The sequence below is a fragment of the Drosophila hydei genome, unplaced genomic scaffold (genome assembly GCF_003285905.1).
Source record: "Drosophila hydei strain 15085-1641.00,03,60 unplaced genomic scaffold, DhydRS2 tig00008127-arrow-arrow-pilon, whole genome shotgun sequence".
NCBI lineage: Eukaryota > Metazoa > Arthropoda > Insecta > Diptera > Drosophilidae > Drosophila > Drosophila hydei.
This window is the reverse complement of record NW_022045837.1, coordinates 429,383-443,236: the sequence shown is the minus strand read 5'-3', so window position 1 is coordinate 443,236 and position 13,854 is coordinate 429,383. Positions and strand designations below refer to the sequence as shown.

The 13,854-nt window shown below is 36.0% G+C and overlaps 1 protein-coding gene across 1 annotated transcript in view; it reads right to left on the bottom strand.

The window, feature by feature from the left end:
* Positions 1–13,854, bottom strand: part of LOC111600887 (nuclear pore membrane glycoprotein 210) — a 29,346-nt gene that overhangs the window by 5,298 nt on the left and 10,194 nt on the right. Inside the window, exons 11-15 of the mRNA XM_023317225.2 lie at positions 11,192–11,313; positions 11,028–11,126; positions 10,728–10,961; positions 10,486–10,632; positions 3,832–3,984 (exon numbers count right to left, since the gene is read on the bottom strand). Coding sequence (XP_023172993.1) covers positions 3,832–3,984; positions 10,486–10,632; positions 10,728–10,961; positions 11,028–11,126; positions 11,192–11,313 — 755 coding nt within the window. The remainder of the gene's footprint in view (positions 1–3,831; positions 3,985–10,485; positions 10,633–10,727; positions 10,962–11,027; positions 11,127–11,191; positions 11,314–13,854) is intronic.

The following is a 13,854-nucleotide window of genomic DNA, read 5'->3' as shown; positions in this document are numbered from 1 at the left end:
AGGGTTAAAGAAATGCAGAAAGAGATGGAATAGCTAGAAAAAAAGAAAAGAAACTTTCACTGCAGCAAATGGGATTTGCAACTTTTTAGTTTATTCGAAATCCTTGTGGACGCACGCACACAAAATTTATAAATAAGAGAGAGAGAAAGACAGGGATAGTGACCAACGTAAAAGCCACATAAAAAGGAAGATAAAATACCATAAACAAAACGCATTGAAATCAATTATAAGCAATTGCAACAACTTTTTGCCAGCTGCAACAGTTGCAACCGCAACTGCAACTGCAACTGGCCTTTCAATTGACATTCATGGAATGCACTTCTCAATTGCAATATATTTTCCACAGCAAGTTAAGCCCTCAGGCCCAAGCACAACAATTTCAAACTAAATAACAAAAATTAAAACAGAAAAAATGGTCATGTTTTAGTATTTAGTGCTGAAGGGTTTTCACTTCCAGCTGACATCTCAGCCAAAAGTTGACCCTAAAATGCCAACTGTGAGCTGCAGTTGAAGATAGTAGTTAAGCTAAGAGATTGCCTAAGACTTGACCAAATGCAGACAGATATAATGAAGTAAATAAAAACTGGGTAGACGATGAAGATCGTTTCAAGTTTTGGTTAAGTTATAAAGCTCATATATTTTGCATATATTTAAAATTAAAAAATTGATCTTGCGAATCGAATGTTTAACTTGTATACCAATTTATACCACAGATAAATTTATAAGATAAGGGTATATTTCAAGTCTCTAGCTTCAATAGCAGCGAAAGGTTTTGCGGTCATACGAATGGTCGAATGGACATTGCATAAAAACCAATATGCCCCTTCACTTCATGAATAAGTAAAATGCTGCCTACGACAAAAATCCCAAATAAAATTCCAATGTAAAATCAATCTAGAGCATAAGACATGAAGAAAATGTTTTCGAAGCGGAAAATCCAATTAGTTTTTATCAAGCTACAAAAGCTGGCAATAAGAGACGTTAAGTGAAGGGCATTGTAGCAATTCTTAAGATAAAAATTTAATAAACATTTTAAAACCCACAGAATAGAGGAATCAAGCTGTAGTATAGAAAAGGATAATGACAAAGATTCAAATTAGGCAAGCTTTGAATATATGAGATGAGCTGTGGACTTTAGATACTTTAAAAAGTCTATGTACTTTATATAGTCTAAAAAGTCTAAAATTGCTAAGAAATTTATTCATAAAATAAGAGTAATATTATGAAACCTCTAAGAATTCTCAAAAATGTACTTGAAATGCAAATTTCAACTATTGAGAACTTTAAATGCAACATCAATGAAGCTAATTAAACTAGTGGAACTGAAGCAGTTAAGGACAAATTTTTAATATATTTGTCATAAAATTTGAAAAGTCTAAATATTAAAACTAATGTTATTAATAAGAGCAAATTTGAATAGATACAAATTGGGCTGAAAGAGAACCCCTGAAGAAAATGGTGGCGCAAGTAAAGCCAAAGTCAAAGTATGAACTAGAAATCTAAAAATAGTTTAGATCGTTATCAATAGGTTCAACTCACACCTTAACTAACAAAAACTAAATAAATTAAATTATTAAAAACTATATGCCCTAATCCTGTATTCTTTACTCTATAGATTTATATATTGTATATCATGCCATCAGAAATTTCTTGCAAGCTGTTTTACCTCCACTAAGACTCAATTAACTGCTTCCAAACTGATCCCAATTGAAAAATAGCTGGAATTAAGAGCACATTTCATAAGATTCGCGCAATTGCGTTGAGCAATTCAATGTTTTAAACGTTTACAGCTGGCCAAAAAGTTGAAAGCTGAAAGCTGACCAGAGTCTCTTGATGGCGGCTTTACCGAGGGGGCTAATAAATGAGCGTGCAACGCCTGCGAGACGGCGAACAAGCGATCGACTTATGGTAGTGAATTTATAGACATGATGTGTGTGTCCATGGCCCATGCATTGGATGAACACATAACCACAGATGACACAGACACAATGGCCGCAAGATGGGTATAGCAGTGTGGGGTAGGGATAGTTCGGGCATACTTAACGACATTTTCCTTTGTTTATGTGCAGCTCTGTATGCGAGATAGCGTTTATAGATGAACCCATTGGGCAATGGGGAATAGGGGTAGAGCCCCCTTCGCTCTGTGTCAAGCTCTGCCTACCCTGAAAATTTATGCAATTTGTGAAGGGTAACATGGACATGGAATGGAGCTGACTGAGCTGAGATATACGCCATTTCGCTGTTGACCATTCGCCCGGCTGTACATAAACGAAACTTATTTATGCAATTCCGGTTTATTTTTTGTTGTTGTCGTTGTTACTGTTGTTGGCTACTTGCTGGCCTTTTGGCTGCCTTAAATGCAGCAACAACTGCTGTTGGCCACAACATTTGGCCACGTGCACAGGAAGTTCAATTGCTGTGCGGAGAGGCGCCACAGGAAATGGTGGAAAAACTTTAGCAACAAATTGATACGCGCACCTCCACGCTTTGGAAGGCGCCACCTCGTCGTAGTTTTTCGGGCTTGTTGTGGGGCATTTGCTATCAGTCTGTTTGCACTATCTAATGGCATCAGGTAACCAATGAAAAATGCCAATGCCAGCGTATTTACATTTGCGCTTACTGCTGCTGCTCCTGCTGTTGCTGCTGCTGCTGCTGCAGCTCCTCCTTCTACAACTGCAGCAAAAATAAACAAAATTTTGTGGCGAAATTGAAAACGTAGCGGAATATGTACACAAAATGTTGCATTTGAAATGTTTTTAGTGAAATATTACAAAATAACGTGACGCAACTGAATAACAACAATAAGCAAACGGGCAACGCTAAGAAACCGAAGTGGAAATACTCTAAAAAACGTGGCGCGGGGCAGTGATTTGATATGAAAGTCTTATATGATTCCATTTGATATTTTTAGTGGATTTGTACATATTTATTCTGCTTGACAAGACTCTTCATAGCAGCAGCGCGAAGCGAGCTTTAGCAAAACAAATATAGAGCAACAGAACAAGTTTAGAAGTAGAATACCCTTTACTAGGGTATACAAAGCGAAGCAAATCAATTTTCAAACACAAATTGAAGCGGACTCTGTGGAGTATGGCATAGCCCGTGTGAAATACCCTGTCTGGTCTGGCAAGTGTGCCAAATAGTTTATGGCATTGTCAGAGTGATATGCCCTTGATCGCATATACTGTAATCTCACACATGCCCTGTAAGATATACCCTCTACGATAGCATAACATATGTGGTATACGTCAGAGTGGTCAGATGATATGCCCTTTATGTCATACCCTATATAGTATATACTGTATAGTTCAGCATGTAAGGCATATCCTTTGTGGCATACTCTGTGTAATGTCATTTCGATCATATGCCCTGTTTAGTATAACGTTACACACAGAAGACTTATACTGAATATAGATATTTATCGATTTAAGCACACTTTAATAAGTTATCGATGCATGTATTCAAGTTTCTTAACCTAGTATATATGTAAAACAACTTTAAGTAACAAACTCTACTAGCTTTGAGAGTGTATATCTGTCGTGATTGCCTAAACTGGTTTTTGGCAATTTTAAGGGATATCTGCACAGGGAATTTGTCTACACGTTAAGTGCTAACGCTTCACATGTCCAATTATAACACACAAAATGTTTACAGCCAAAAAGAAAAAGGACTCGGGTCCAATTATTCGTTTGGAAGCTATCAAATTCAGGCAATAAATTAAATTCGAGTTCGAATTTTTTTTTTGTTTTTTTTTTAACAATTTATCAAGTTTTTGGCTAGTTGACTGACAGTTTTTGTGAATGGGCAAACCTTTTGTAACGAAAAACTCACCTCAACGCTCTGATTTGTTTCCGGCGAATGAATCAGCACATAGAAATGTGCATCCAGTGGAAAATCTTGAAAGAAACGCACACGATATTTGCTAATGCCGTGCGCCTGCTCAATCAATTCGATGGTAAAGTATTTCGAGTCCGAGGGCTTGACCTGAAACAGAAAGAAGAAGAAAAGAAAATAACAAATTTAATTAAATTTAAGCTGAAAATCTTATGCGGATATGTAGCAAGCTAAGAACATAAATGATTTACGATATTTATTTGCAAAGGCTCATTAGCAGCAGGGCAACAACTGCTGTTTATAGCAAATAGTCAAAGGCAATGGGCGCTGCAGCGAATGGGCAAGATAAGCTTAAAATAAGGGGGCGTGGCAATTCAAGCAAGCAACAAACGACAAACAGCAAAGCATCTGGGCAACATTTGCAATTTCCTCAAAAACACAAAACGAATGCAATTTTTGATTGTGGCTGATGCATGATTGTGCGTGTGTGTGTATGAGTATATGTGAGTGTGCGTGTGTGTGTGTGTATAACGATGCGTATGCCTCAGTGTGTGACAATTTCTCCACGTGCTGCAATTTCATTTAATTAAAATGTATAAACCAAAAGCATTTCTGTGACAATAGCAGCGCATACACACACACACACACACACACACACAATCGCACACACACACTCGCTCAGATATTTGCTAGCTGCTGTGCGTATTTTCAAGTGTTTGTCAAATATGTTGTTGATTCTTATGCCTCTGTTGTAGAACATTTTTGATTTGAAATTGCAATTCTCTCAAATTGTCACCTAAAAAGCTTTTATTTTTTGCTTTTTTGCTTTTGATCAAATGAAACCACCTGCAGCTGAACAATATAACTATAAAATATGGCATAAATGCATATACGGAGAGTCTCAAATAACGTTGACAATATAAATACTAGCTAATGGATTAGCTAGCTCGCTTCGGCTTGCAATCGGATTTAATTGCATCAATTTTCTTCAGTTTTCAGGTTTACAGATAAGAGTCAAAGCACAGCTTAATTAATCTTATATGAAGCAGGTGTTTCTATGTTTTATCCTACTATATACATGTTTAAGTCTTAACAACTTTAACATTCCAACTATATAAGTAACTCTTCAACTCCTTAACTCTTTAAATCTTTAACTCTGACTCTCCATCTCTCTATCTTTATATGTGTCTCTGTCTTTCTATGCCTCCCTATCCCTATCACAATATTTGTCTTTATCTTTATCCCTATCCATACCCCTATCCCTATCCCTATCCTTATCCTTATCCCTATCCTTATCCCTATCCTTATCCCTATCCTTATCCCTATCCATTTCCCTATCCATACCCCTATCCCTATCTCTATCCCTATCCCTATCCCTATCCCTATCCCTATCCCTATCCCTATCCCATCCCTATCCCTATCCTATCCTATCCCTATCCTTATCCTTATCCTTATCCTTATCCCTATCCTTATCCCTATCCCTATCCCTATCCCTATCCCTATCCCTATCCCTATCCCTATCCCTATCCCTATCCCTATCCCTATCTCTATCCCTATCCCTATCTCTATCTCTATCTCTATCTCTATCTCTATCTCTATCTCTATCTCTATCTCTATCTCTATCTCTATCTCTATCTCTATCTCTATCTCTATCTCTATCTCTATCTCTATCTCTATCTCTATCTCTATCTCTATCTCTATCTCTATCTCTATCTCTATCTCTATCTCTATCTCTATCTCTATCTCTATCTCTATCTCTATCTCTATCTCTATCTCTATCTCTATCTCTATCTCTATCTCTATCTCTATCTCTATCTCTATCTCTATCTCTATCTCTATCTCTATCTCTATCTCTATCTCTATCTCTATCTCTATCTCTATCTCTATCTCTATCTCTATCTCTATCTCTATCTCTATCTCTATCTCTATCTCTATCTCTATCTCTATCTCTATCTCTATCTCTATCTCTATCTCTATCTCTATCTCTATCTCTATCTCTATCTCTATCTCTATCTCTATCTCTATCCTTATCCTTATCCTTATCCTTATCCTTATCCTTATCCTTATCCCTATCCCTATCCCTATCCCTATCCCTATCCCTATCAATATCCCTATCCCTATCCCTATCCCTATCCCTATCAATATCCCTATCCCTATCCCTATCCCTATCCCTATCCCTATCCCTATCCCTATCTCTATCCCTATCCCTATCCCTATCCCTATCCCTATCCCTATCCCTATCCCTATCCCTATCCCTATCCCTATCCCTATCCCTATCCCTATCCCTATCCCTATCCCTATCTCTATCCCTATCCCTATCCCTATCCCTATCCCTATCCCTATCCCTATCCCTATCCCTATCCCTATCCCTATCCCTATCCCTATCCCTTTCCCTATCTCAATCTATATCAGAAAACACGTTACATATTTGTTCACAAAACTTCAATATCTCCATTTAAGGCGTATAAACACTGTAAGCATTGCAAATAACTTGCACAAGTAAATTGGCGCAAAATGAAACCAATTGACGCAATTTGCAAAATGTGTGAAATCAACAACAACAAATTAATAATCATATAAGAAAACAATTTAAGCAATCAAAAATGTGACAAGAGTCAGGAGTATACGGCGACAAGATGCGCAGCAGAAAATGTGCAAATAATTTATGTGAAGTGGAAAAAAATGTTACTGCAACTTTAAAAGGTATATTTAGTTAGCCATCTCTTAACATAAGATAGTCGCGCATGCCCCATTTGAGCATTTTTATAGGGCATTTTGTTTTTCATTTTTCATTTCATATTTGCAAAATTAATGCGTTTAAATGAAAAACAAAGTTGTTATTGCAACGGATGCTGCACGGCTGGCACATCCGTGCGAATACTTATGCGCACATAAAAATGTATACATATATATATTTAATACATAATATACGTTTGTCTGTTATCAAATAGCTGATCAATAAGTGTGCTCGACTGGAACTTAGCCTGTAAGCAGTTTTTAAGCACAGTCGAGCATTCAATGAGCTTACTGCAAAAGCTTATTCAGGTGAAGACGGCAGATACTTAAGAGTTGGCGCAGCTGAAAGATACTGCTCAAACGGACTGTACACTGTCTAGCTGTCGGTTTAACTAATAAAAGATTGAGGTACAGCGAGTCGAACTGTAACGATATGAAACCACTTAATGCTTTCTATGAAACAGTTGCCTAAAAAAGTAAGTGCACACTATAAAAATGTTATAAAATTTAAATTATGAAAATAAAAAGTAAAGTTGATTCTTATAGAATAGCAGTTTAACACATGGCCTTAATGATATATGCAAACAGGCAATAATTCAAACCAAAAATAAAGAAATAAGCATGCTATACACAGACATAGCCGACTGCATTGTTGGTAACAAAAAGTTATATTAATTTAAAATGTCTGTGTAATTGGCTAACTAAGCTACATAGAAGTCTGGGCAGTATATGAATAAGAAACGAACATACCGAATGTTACGTCGAAATTCTGTACAATTAAATACATATATAGCAGATAAAAAATATACATAAATATTTAAGCTGACAGCTCTTTAAGGCTCATAGCTACAATAAATATAGTTCTTGGTAAACATATAAGTAGCATTCACAGCACTGCTTAAGCAGCAACTAACCTTTTGCTGAAAATATATTTCTACAGGGTATTTCAAAATACATATATCAATAATAATATTAAAATGTAATAATAAATAGTTTAAAAAATATATATAAAAATATCAACATTGTTAATAAACGGAAGTGCAAGCATATCAGCAGCAGCAGCAGCAGCACTTACTGCAGTAGCAACAACAGTTCTTATTAGCCCATTGATAATACATGAAGAATATTTAATAATTAATTGAAAATTATGCAGACCAATGCGCTTTTAAAAGGTCGCACATGTAAATTGTATACAGATGTAAGCTATATGCGCATTAATATGCAAATACATATATATATATATATATATATATATATAAATATGTGTCAGGATATCTGTCCTGCTTGTAATGTGAATTTTAATAAAAATTTGCCGAGTGCACTGGAATTGACAGCCGCATAATTTGGCTTCATGTGCATATATATTTTTTTTTGTGGTCTGCAGCAACTTTAAATGATTAATTGTTGATAATCAACAATATAAGAAATTAATGCTTTAATATGCATAAATAATGCACAGCGACTTTAGTTAATATACCCACGTTGCACACTGAGTGCGAGTGAGACAAAAATCAATTGCAGACGTTGGAAAGACATAAAATAGGCTGTAAACTATTTTAATGGAAAAAATTTGAATAGTCAGAAAGTTTGTATATATTGATAAGGCAATGTTATTTAAATATATCAAAAGTTGAATTTATTTAATAATAATATGTCACATAAATGCAACGAGATCGGCAGACAGACAAACACAACTGGCTAGACCAACTTCTATTGCACCATTTAATAAGATACTACTACAATGCAATAAATTGCATATCATAACATATATACATGGTTAAGTTAAAACAGTTATCTGCTATAAGCCGTTACACATAACCCCATAAAGCTATAATGCTCTGCGCTGTAGTGCATAATGTGACCATTGTACAAGAATAGCATTTAAGAGCTTGCCTGGAGTCTACTTATAATGTTGTAGCAGCAATAAAACAACAACAACAACAACAACAACAACAACAACAACAATGACAATGACAATGACAATAACAATGACAATGACAATGGGCAGCTGTATCGCATGTCCACTTCACACACTCGACAGTTTGAAGTTCCATTGATGCGATTTGTGCGATGGTCACAAGTGGCGACCCGTACATGCGCAATTGAATTGAGCAATCGAGTGTTGCATGTCCTGTGCATGTCCTTTTTGCTTAACAGTGAGACGGTGGTACATCAGTGGAGCACTGAACAACAGACAGAGTTGAGTGTTGGACATTAATGCATTTGCCAAGTTGGCCAAACTGCAAATTTGCAGCTAATGCAAATTATGCGGCATATTTCAAATGTTGGGCACTTAACCATAATTAGAGTGGCTCAAAATGTAGCTAATATTTCTGAGTGGCAAGCGAGCGAATAATATGGCTCAAGCTAACCGGAAAGGGAAGTCAAGCAAAATGCTGTCATTTTACATTTTTCAAATGACATCAGAGAAAAGAATGGGCTGAAAAGAGAAGGGAGTATGAAGCCCTCAGGGTGGACATTGACATTGCGAGGCAGCTGCTCTGGCGTAAGAAGCCGCAACTACTTGCGGCAACAGCAGCAGCGAACGGCATTGGCAACAATAGTCTCGACTGACTAACTGCCAAGGACAGTCCACAAGAACTTTCAAATTCATGGAATACTCTCAGTCACCCAGTCGCTCAGTCTCCCAGTGTCTAGTCTACTTCAGTTGGACGCACTCTCAGCAGTTGTCGTACATAATATTGTACTTTAAGAGCTGCCCGCCAGTGGCTATACCACGACTACTACACTACTGCCTGAAAACTGTAGCGTACATTGTAAAGCAATTTCCTGTATTTTATTACCACATAAAATGTGCGTCCTTATGCTGCTGCTGCTTCAACTACTACTGCTGCTGCTGCTGCTGCTGCTCTAGAGCTTATGATTGTTTCTCAAGGCGAGCGTATAAATAGGTACAAAAAAGCAGCGAGCAATTTCTTCGACTTTAAGCAAACGGAAATCCTGGTCAGCATATGTATGTGGGGTATAAGCATGCCTTTACATACACATATGTGTACATAAATATTTAATCAGTAAAACTGCAGCAGCCACAATTTCGTTGCACTTGTCTAGACAAATGCACATCATGAAATGGAAACTACGTGGAAGCTGCCTTTATTTATTCAGAAAATATTCAGTTTCTAACCAGTTGTTACTTTAGCGATTCAGAAAGTATCTGTTTTTAGAGCAAAATTATTAAATTATGACAGCTTAAAAATTGAGTCAATTAATTATAGTTTAAATTTTTGAATTCTCATTAAAATTTGTTTTGACTCTTTAAACTTTCTTTTTTAATTATAATTTTCACAGCACATAATGAGAAACTAGCTTCCAATTGTACGGAAACTTCTTACTGTCAAATTCAAAATATTATTTAACTGGCTTAAATTTGTTCTCTGTGGCAATGAGTAATTGTAAATTTCTTTTACATATCGTTATCCACGACTGGAAGACCTTGCTCAACTAGCTAAGATAAGTTCAATATGTTCATTTTATGCTTGATAAATACATATATCTCTGCATTTCAGACTTACAGCATTCACATATTCACATATTCAGATATTAATCAATTAGTTTTCATTTTAGGCAATGTCTCTCGAAGTAATCCAAGCAGAAGCCATAGTATCTCCTTCTGCGGCACATAGATGAATTTATGTATATTATATATATAAATTTATATATATTATATACTATATATACTACCATAAAATATATATATTATGCATAGTAATACTTACGAACATATAGCAATATACCCTACTATAAGCTACTACTCCTACATATTACTTTATTCTATCAGGCTAAGAGTTGGTCAAATTAAAGAGGAAATTTCAGAAGAATATTGCAGAATATTCTTCAATAATTCCCTCTTTAATTTGACCATCTCTCAGTCATTCTCTCAGCAATTAAACTCACCTGCAGCTTTTGCAATGCCTTGTCGAGTCCAGTTATGTGCAGCTCCTGGGATTTCAAATCGTGCACCTGCAGCGATTCGAGCGACACTTTAATGCCCGGCACCATTTTCAGCGACATGGTACCCAAATTGCCATTTGGCATCGCAGCCTGCAATTAAACCCAAAGCAAATATTTTAGCCAAATGGCATTCATTTGTTGTACAGAAGCACTCAGAGCACTGAACGCTGAGCTCGCTTACTTACCTCCAGCTCGAGCAGCACATTGTTTGCCTTCAGTGTCGAGAGCAAATCCGTAAAACTGGACGTTAGCAGCAGCTTGCACGCATACTGGCTGCTGTTCATATCGAATATGGCCTCGACATGATACAACTTCACTAACTTTTGACCGAGCTCATTCTTGGCCACCAGACGGCAGGTGAACGCTTCCACTGCGACTTTATGCAATTGATTTATGCACTTGGATATATTGTGGGCAATCTGCAATTATCGTATGCATACAGAGTGAGATGAATGTGAGCACTCATTTAGATATCTATAACTAACCAGATTGCTGTACTTCTCCGTTTGGATGTGATTGCGCAACACCAGCTGTGCCGTGTACTCTGACCCACTGAATATGTCAAACGATTTGGCAAACACAATCTGCAAAAGTAAAGGACAAATATAGAAGGCGTCACTCGACTCGTGAGTTATGATGGGATACGTACCGTGTCCGATTCGCGCAATTCCAGATCGTATTTGAGGTAACCACCGCGATGCGATTTATCACCACATGTCACTATGACCTTCTCGCCCAGCTTCTGATGGTGGTTCAGCACACGTGCAATGCCTGTTAAGGTAAAGAAGACTCTAGAGTTACAAAACTGAACGATAACGATTTAAATCAAAGAGTAATTACACAATTTAATTAAAAACTTTTTAGATTGAGTTTGCTCAAGAGGGCTGTTTGACTTAATGTTAGCTTTCTGAGGAATAAAGCTGAGAGTAGGATTTGAAAGGAAATTTCAGTATGAAAAAACTATATGAGACTTGATTCCTAGTCAAATCAAAGTCTATTAGCAATCTGTCATTTGCACATGTTAACATTTATAATTTATTTAAACTATTCTTACAAACCCTGGCTGGTGAAAACCTCTATTCTCCCACAAGAATTTTAACATATGTTTAATAAATCTATAGATATCCTTAACATATATAAAATATGACTCGAAATATTCAACAGAAAACCCTTTTTAAATTTTTATAGCATGGCAGATTCTTGATAATAAGTTTTTCAAACAGCCCTCTCGCACCTTTTGCTATGAAACGCTCAAAATTGTTGGCCTAAATTCACGAATATTGGTTAGAGAATTTGCATGAAATGCTCGAAAGATGAACTACTTCACTACACCGTGCCACAAGCCCACGCCCTTCTTCTCTGGCCAACAAAAAACTAACTACGCAAAGGCCTAAAATATGCAAGCAATGTCGTTGAGACTGTGCGCCGAAAAAGACGTAGCCTAACAGTTGCCAAACAAACAACGATATTAATATTTGATGGCATTAAATATGCTTCAATGATTTCTTTCCACCTGTAAGGCCCCACCTGCCTCAACTCGATGCCTGCCCTCTGAAGACCGACGGCATGTCAATGCAAATGGTGTGCCGCATTGAATAGTAAATAAGAAAAGCTTAGCGAAGCATAAAGACTGTGCAAATACTCTTGAAAGCGAGAGACGGCGAAGTGGGCGGGGTCGAAAGAGCTGGAGGAGTTGTAGTAGAAGTAGCTGTCGATGTCTTTATGTTATGCTAAATGAGGCAGCTAAGGCTACTTATAGCTAAGCAGCCATCAGTTGGCTAATGGAAAGGGTATGTGCGAAGTCGTCTAGACGGAGTGTTCCAATTTGTAGCTGCATTGTTTGAACTTGACAAACATTTTACATAGTTTTAATTAATTTGTGCGACAACAGCGATATGAAATGGCACACGCCGAAGAGCAGACGGTACAGTAAATATAGAAAACACGAACAGAGCTCCAGACAGATGTACGTATAGATCGAGAGTTTTTTTTGTTGGCTTTTGTTTAAATTACAAAATATAGTTAAATTAATTTTAAAGCACTGCAGGCGACATCAGGCTAATTGTTTTGGGACGTTCTCCTCTTTTGCTTTACTGCTATGACACAAAACAGCTTTGATTTTCCACTTTTCCTTTTTGCACTCAACTACAGCAACAGCAACAACAACATCAACTGAAACTAATCTGCAGCTGTGAGGAATATTGGCTGTATAAATTGCTTGGGGATTTCCTCTCGGTCGTCACACAATGAACACAATGCCAATTGAAATATAAGTAATCAAGTACTATATAGATTATATAGATTATATATATATATATATATATATATATATATATATATATATATATATATATATATATATATATATATATATATATATATATATATATATATATTTATTTATGTGTAAATGCCTTTCTATATCTTATATACAATGTGTCACATTCGCAAAGGGCTGAAGATCCTTTTCTTTAAATAATTCTCTCTCATTAGTAGGCAAAAATTTTCAATATTCTAAAATAATTTAATATTAATTAGAATATAAATAAACATAATAAAAATTCTTAATATAATTAATAATGAAAAAAAATTATTTAATGAGAATTTATTAAATCTATTTTAATATATTTTTTACTTCATCTCAAATCCATTTTTGAAGAAACTACATTCGTTCTTCAACATTTCAACTTTGTAGTCAGTCTGCTCTGTTAGAATGCGACAAACTAAGAAATACCCTCGAGAAATATCAAGCTTATAGTGCTGAGAGCGAAGATCTTCTCGATACTCGAATTTCCAATTGATATGCCTTATATATTTAAACTTATATAATGCTATGCTCACGTATAACAAGCAATGATACGCTCTTATAGATATCCTGTAATCCCTGCATATATTAATTTACGCCCACAGTTAAAAGTAAGCAGGAGTCAGCTTATATTCAATTTGAATTAAAATGTATTAAATATACCCTGTAATTAGTTCCAAGACTACTTTAAGAATATTTAACGATGCAGCTTTAAAGTAATTCACTATTGAAATATACCCTGTAATCGATACAGTGTGAATACAAACTTTACTAAGAAAGTTAAAAGTGTTCAATTATAACATTCCTTGTAATTAATTTAAAAGCAAGGCAACAACTATAGAAGAACTTAAGCTATCACCTAAGTAATACCCTATACTCACAGAAAACTAGTTTTAATTCACCATTTCAGATAGCTGTAACTGTTAACTATGCACAGCTATATAATACCTCACATATTCAAGCAACGCTTTAAAATACCCTAATACTTTAAAGGTATACTTCTCGTG